General features: G+C 52.5%; 1 protein-coding gene across 1 annotated transcript; it reads left to right on the forward strand.

Annotated features, from left to right (window-relative positions):
- Positions 1–4,595: 4,595 nt before the first annotated feature.
- Positions 4,596–6,307, forward strand: GIP (gastric inhibitory polypeptide; the record flags this gene model as incomplete). The annotated part of the gene is made up of 4 exons (XM_080359729.1): positions 4,596–4,669; positions 5,179–5,313; positions 5,574–5,705; positions 6,211–6,307. 4 exons carry the CDS (start codon positions 4,596–4,598, stop codon positions 6,305–6,307), a joined length of 438 nt encoding a protein of 145 aa, XP_080215855.1.
- Between the last annotated feature and the right edge of the window lie 1,043 nt (positions 6,308–7,350).

The following is a 7,350-nucleotide window of genomic DNA, read 5'->3' on the forward strand; positions in this document are numbered from 1 at the left end:
GACAAGCTTTGAGCCTCTGCAGCAAAGCTGAGTTTAGAGCAGAACTGGTCCTAAACCAGGACCAGAGTTGGGATGATGCTGAGATGACTGTGACTTTGGGGAGGACACTGCTCCAGAGGGAATGGGGACATCCCGCTCCCCACATCCCCTGGGAACAGAGGGAGGTGCCAGTTGTGCCATGGAAGGGGAGATGTTAGAACTAAACAGCAAGAACTTTCTTGGGTAGTTTGCAACACTTCAGTTTTTGAAAACTTTTAGGAATGGATCAAACTCGTCCATTCCGAGTGACCGAGGCAGAGCTGAGCTTGCCTGGGAGCCGGGGAGGGAACCAGTGACCTCTTAAGGTCACCTCAAGCCCTATTTTCCGTTATTACAGGGACATCTAATACTTGAAACGCTTTGTAACCGAAGTTGCCCTTGAGAGGTTTCGGTGTCTCAGAGCAGGATGGTTTCGGTACCGCAGCTGCGATCTTCCCAAAACCCCGACTCCTGGAGCCGGCTCTGCAGAGAAGAGCCGAGGCGGCTCCCGAGCGCGGGGGGACGGACGGGGCAGCCCCCACCCTGCTGCTGGATGGGCAGGGACAGAAATGCCCCCGCGGGGTGACCCGGAGGCTGAAGTGTCCTCTGTTCCACGCTGGGACCCGGCTGGAGCTTGTGGAGTGACCGGTGTGAGCAGCGGAGCACAGACAACACAGCAAGGCTGCGATGGGCTAATCGTTAATTAGACCTCATTACCCTGGGGGAGGCAGATGTGGACACAGGGCCCTGAGCGGGCTGGCAGAGGTTCCGGGCATCATTTGGTGGGTCTCACAAACGCAGACACAGCCCAGTGTCTGCAGGACAAACTTCTGCACGCCGGGGGGTTCGTTGTCGTGAGAAATTCTAGAGCGATGCTGCCGTCCAAACCGCATCATGAGCGGATGCCCTGAAATAACCGTAACTGCCAACCCTGGGTCAACATTTAATATTGCTCGATATTGATTTCACTCTATTAACTTTACGTCCTACAGAGGCACTTAATGAGAGGAAAACAAATAGATTGCACTTTGGAGAAACAAGATATCTGAGTTGGCTGGGAGTGAAGTACCCAGAATACATATAATAAAGACGCTAGGATAAACTATTGCATTTTATTGATTAGCAACTGTGCTAGGAGTGTAAATTGGCTACTTGTAACTATTATAGAGCCTCATTTATTGCAGCGGGAACAACGTTCCTGCATGGGCGAGCAGCTTTTGGAGACCCTGGCACGCGTGTGCTACCAGCGAAAGGACGAAGCCACGTGTTAAACAGCTCCTGTGAAAGTCGTAATTACTCCCTAATAGCACTGCACTCTTCATCTCCACTAATAACGTCCTTCTGAGCCTTTAGCTTAATGCAATAGAGATGCAACAGCTTTTGCTGGCGGGGCTGGTTGTGCCGGGAGCTGTGGAACAACCGAGCTCGGCGCTGCTGGTGCCGCCGGTTCTGCGCTCTGGGGCTGGAACCAGCCTGTGTCTGACACTGTCCCTGCAGCGCTTCTCAGGACAGCACAAAACCCTCATCTTTTAGAAATAACCTACAAAATTGATAGTTTTTACGTGGAGACACGAAGCTCTTCATGCTGCCGCGAAACCTTCTCCTGCGCCAAACCACCGGCACTTCAGTTTTGCTGTTGGCACCATGAACCCACCATGGGCTGCTTCTTGCTCAGCCCCATCACCCAAAATCCAACTTCTTCCCCACACAATGGCTGACATGGCTGAGCCAGCACGAACCTGGGAGAATAGATACACACACACATAGGTCTCTGCTGTTTGGGCTCCACAGCTCAGCTCAACTCCACAAATCCAGCAGCAGAGCCGAGGGGAAGGTTGTAACTCAGACAAACGCCGGCACAAGCTCCGGCTGCTCAGAGGAACCAAGGCCCGGACAGGACCGTGCTCTGTATCACCTCAGGAACAACGTGAACAGAGCTCAGCTCCAGGTTAGGCTGGCACAGACATAATCCTGCTCTGCTGCTTCCACAGGTGGCAGCTGTGGGGGACAAGGACCCTAAAGCAGCGGGAACACACCTGGTAACGGTCCCTGAACAGACCCAGGGGATGTGGGGCAGGTTGGACACGGGGAAAATCTCTTACCGGGACAGTCGCAGCAGAGCCGGCGGGAAGTGGATTCGCCCCCTGTGCTCTGGTGGTACAATGAACATCTGCAGAACATCTGCTCGCCTGGATCCAGCTGTGCAAGGGCAGGGGGAGGTGGTGGCCCCACTGACCCGTGTCCCCAGCAGCTGCAGAGCCCCAGGAGCCGCTTCAGTGCTCCATCACCCCCAGGAGCTGCTCCATCACCCCTCGGGAACTACTCCATCGCTCCATCACCCTCCCGGGACAAAACCAGCCCAAACAGGGCTTGGGTGCAGCTGCTGTGCTCACCCCATGAGCAGCTGTGGTGCCACCACTCCCGCTCGTTAACCAAATCTGCCTCCCCAGCTCCTACTCGTTTCCCCTTGGAAACTCTCCATCCCAAGCTTTCTCCTCTGAGAACGTGCATTTTTGGTGACAGACGCTGTTCTCTGTACTCGGGGTTTGCACAAGGGGTTGCAGACCACAGCTGGGACGCCCAGATTTGATAGCGACAAAAATAACAATGACGGGAGCTACTGATTTTAGCAAAGTTATGTCACCCATGAGAAGGGAGCAGCCTGGATCTCTCTAAGATCAGCGCTCACACTTGGCAAAAGAAAAGACAGAAATTAAGGCAGTTTTTACCATGGAAGAGGTGGAATTAAGGTTTAGACCAGCGCCATACGTATTACCCGTGTTCGTTCTTGATTTTGTGATATAGCGATGCTTAATTGCCATTAATGTAAACATATTTTAAAAGGTTATTTCCCTGCTCCGCAGGTCAATGGACCTAATGAAGCAGCTCTAAGTGGGTTTGAATTGCCCTGATGAGGGGTTTGATTTCCTGTTTACGCCCAACAGAGGGTTTGGTTCTGCAGAGCCAACGCTACAAAAGCCCCACAGGTCCCCCCAGCAGCAGAACCTGCCGGAGCCCTCGGGGCAGCAGAGAGGAGGACGGTAAGAAGCTCTATGGCATTCTCTCTTTTGAACTATTTCTTTAAAATAAGGTTATTTTCTCCTAAGATAACGGTGGGGTGACCAAGTGTGAGCGTCAAGCAGGAGCCCCAGCAGAGCAGGACCAGCTCGCACCCTGGGCTGAGCTCTTCCCAAAGTGCTACAGGATCTGCTGTTTCCTGCCCGGCTTTGGGCTGCTCTTCCTCCCTGTTCGGGTAGATTCTGCAGAGGAGCGCTGCCCTTCCTTAAAATTAAGGCTACAGTGCATTTCCTCTCCTAAATACCTGAAGTAGAGCAATATTCTTGCACAACGTGGCTGCTTGCAGATCATCATTGCCACAGTTGTATCACCAATGAAAAGCAAATAGGGAAAACCTCTGTTATTTAATCGTTATTCTCTGTTCTCGTTTAAAATGCTCCTCATCTTTCTGTACAATGGAATTTACTTCCACTGTTAGCACTATTTGTCTTTTATTGCTTTAGCGCTCCCTATTTGGGGGCTTTTGCCAGTGTTGAGTGTTACACCTTTGCTTTTGAGAGCGCTCAGAACTTGAGGCATCTGAGATCATGTTCAGTATCTTTCTCACTTAACAGGGAGGGCTGACAATGCTTGTAAAAGATATCACAACCTTCCAGAAATACCAAATGCCACAATTGCAAGCAACATCCTAATCTTCAAATTCTCACTCTTTCCAAAACAATAACCAGGGTGTTGTGAGGGTACCGGTAACTCAGGAGTGATGCTCTGCCATGTGTGAGGATATTTCTAAAGGGTGGGATACCCAATCCGGAGCTGCTCCTTTGGTTTTGTTCCTGTGTTGCCCCTGTTGGCAGCAGCTCCTTTGCAAACAGCTCTAACAAAGACTGAGGTGAGGGGCGGCAAAATCTGCCTGTGAGCCGTGATCAAACACATTTTTGTACAGTTTGCAGGGCTGGAATAGTAATTAAAAGAGCTCAGATGTCCGAGGGCTGTTGGGCTGTTGGACATGAGGACCAGGAATAGCTTGAAACCAATAAATCTTAGAATCCATCGCTGTCCATGGGTTATTTCATAAGTTATATTCCTGCCTGTGGCTCCAGTCCCTGTCAGGCACCATCCGTCCTGACAGAACAGCTCCCAGAAATCAGCTCAGGATCCCAAATCTCAGTGTGGGACACGTGGATGTGGCTGAACTGCCCGATCCAGCCCTGGTCCCATCAGGCTGGGACTGAGCCGACCCTCCAGGCACAATGAGGCACCCCCAGGGTCAGCTCATAAACCTGGGAGGACAAAGCGCGCGCCCCACAATGAGTTATTTACAATAAAAGTGCAGGGAAGCGACGTTAAAACCACCAGGGTGGGAAAGAGCATTGGCATTGAACGAGTGATTTAACGGGGAGGTTTGCGGGTCGGAGCCGGCTGCTCTGCGCAGCCAAGGAAACGCGGTTACAAGCACCGGCACGTGCCCAAGCGCCGCGGGTCACCCCTTGTCCCCTGTGCCACAGTGGCCGGACATCTGCACCATCCTCCTCCTTGGGAGAGAGAAACTGGCCGAGAACATGCTGTCTGTCAAAGTCCTGCCTCTGCTCCTCGCTTCTCTGGGCTTCGTTCTGATGGAAGACAAGATCTCGGGGTAAGTGTTTTGGAAAGCTCAAGGTGGATTTTGAGTCTTTTCCAGCTCCCTGCCAGAGGCAAATTGACGTTTTTCCATTGGTGTCTCGGTAAGTGGGTGAGAACACGAGTCCTGGGGTGGATCTCGGATAACAGAGGCAGCCAGGCGTGTGGAGATGAGCAGGTGATACGGGAGATACCAACCCAAAGCCCGGAGCGTTTGAGGCAGAGCCAGGAACTCCCCAGATTTCACGGTGTAGTTGGGAGGGACCTGCTGGAACCCAACCAGAGGAGGAGGTTGACTCAGAACTAGAAGCAAGATCCATGAATGAGGCTGGTGGGCATTCAGTATCGAAGCTTCTGAAAATGTGCCCACAGAGCAGGTGTAGAACAAAAACTTCCCCTCTTTCCCACCGCAAAATTTCCAGCTACACCCAGGAATATCCAAAAGGAGCCGCCGCCTTCGCGGCTGATAGCGCTAAAAACAGATCAGCCCTGAGCCCCTTTGCACCCTCTCTGTGCTCTCACCAGTGCTCCCAGTGCCAGACCAGTGCACAGACGCTACTCGGAGGCCACCCTGGCCAGCGACTACAGCCGCACCATGGACACCATGCTGAAGAAGAACTTCGTGGAGTGGTTGCTGGCCAGGCGGGAGAAGAAAAGCGAGTAAGCGTGCGACATGGGGCGCTCGGAGCTGTTGGCAGAGTCGGCTTTTCTTTTCTTTCTCTTTTATTTTTCTAAGTCGCAGAAATGTTTCTGGTCTGTCGGCTCAGGGCGCAACCATCGCAGTCCCTGGCCAAAGCGCCTTCTCCTCGGGCTGCTGGATGGGGCGGCGGGGGGGTGGAAAGCGGTTTTTGGTGGTAAAGCTGCCTTTTGGCTCCATCTGGCGGCACCTGCCCTGAGCTCGCCCTGTTTGGCTCTTCCAGCAACATCATCGAGCCCTACAAGAGAGAAGCGGAGTCGCAAGTGGCGGCGGCGAACGGGCAAAGGTGGGATCTGGGCACCCAGGAGCACAAAGATCTGCTCACCTGGCTGCTGAGGGTCCGGGAGAACCCCAGGTGAGGGGAATGGGGGTTTGGGGAGGGACGAGGCCCCCGATGGTTCAACATTGGCAGGAAAATTTGGGGGTGGGTCGAGATGGTAACTGTGTCGCAAAGGAAAATGAGTGGATTTTAATTCGAAAGGAAATCTTCACATTGTGCAATCCTGTCTCATGAGGGAGGAAAAGAAAAACGGTGAAAGAAGCCTCTCTCACCTTGAAATATCTCACAAAATACGAATTTCGAAAATATAGCTGATTGGGGTCATTTTTGCCTTTGCAAAAGGCAGAACGGGCTCATCAAAAGCCAGCGCCCCAAACTGCTCCTGACACGTCCGTCCAGCCTGTGCTGGGGAGGGAAGGGAAACTTCTGATGCTGGAGATTAATCAGCTTGATTAGCTGCATTAAAAGAAAAGGTTTTCCAGTGTTTCCATTAATTACAAATAAAAAATGTGACTTGCAGGGGAAAGTCCTTCCTGGAAACAAAGACTTTCCTTGGGGGTTTATGGCACATTTCTTGCAGTTTTACTTCTCTGGAGGGCTTGGAAGGTCTGAAGGACGTTTTGACCCCCGAGATTCTGACGTGGCTGATGTCGACTGGTCTCTGCAGAGACACGTGAGTGGCTGATCCACCTGTCCCATTGTCACAAGTGTCCCCAGATCCTTCCCTGTCCGCAGTGGCACTCGCTGCCGTGCTCAGCCCATGAGTTCAGCATTTCTGAGGTGATCACCGGCAGCGCAGTTGGACGGGGCTGCAGAGTTAAGAGCTCTGCCCAGAAGTTGGTTCTGCACAAGCATCTTGAGACCATTCCTACAACACAGGTGGGGGAAGACACATTTCAAAAACTTACTGTCTGGAGAAGGGAGGTCAGTAAAGCCTTTTCTCCTCTTTAATGAGAAAAGGAGGTGTTCACCAAACCACCGACAGGAAAGACATTTTCCGTGTGTTGCACGCTGCTGTGAAAGGTGTTTGGAGAGAAACACAAGAAACTGGGATGCAAAAGGTGCAGGGAAGGGCCCCAGGGAGGTTCAAGGGAAGGGTGAGCCCACCCAGTGCTCAGGCTGAGAGAAAACCACCATCTGTAACAAAACAGAGCGAGAAAAGAGCTGTTCACGCTCATGGCAGAAGTTGGCACAAGCACAGACAGGGATGAACTGGCCATGAATAAATGTAGGTCGGAAATAACAGGCAGCTCTGTGCTCTGGACAATTCCACATGGTTTGGTCGGTGAGCTGAGCAGCCGGAGAACACAAGTGACTGCTGAGCTCATCTGCAGCTTGTCCTGTGCAGAAACGCTTCTTTGCACCTCTCACCAGTTGCTGATTTGTTTGCCAAAGTTGAAGACACAATGAGATCCCAACCTTGGCCCCTGCATTGCTGTCCAAACGTGCCTGCCGGTGTCGGGGGGCAGAGAAGGGAAGAACCACCCTATTTCTTGCAGGAACCAGATGTAGAGCGCTCAGTGCAGCACCGCAGGGACTGATGGCTTTGTCCCCTCTGCTCTGGCAGGACCGTGTGACACCCGGAGCTCCCGTCACCTCAGACGCCACGGAGGGCGGTTGATGTTCCCTGCTCGGTGCGCAGCGTCTGGTTTGCCGTATAAATAAAGAGTTTAGTCTGAAGCTGAAATCAGACTCGGAGGCTTGATTTGGGGATGGACTG

This window comes from Nesoenas mayeri (genome assembly GCF_963082525.1).
Source record: "Nesoenas mayeri genome assembly, chromosome: 26".
In the NCBI taxonomy this organism is placed as follows: domain Eukaryota; kingdom Metazoa; phylum Chordata; class Aves; order Columbiformes; family Columbidae; genus Nesoenas; species Nesoenas mayeri.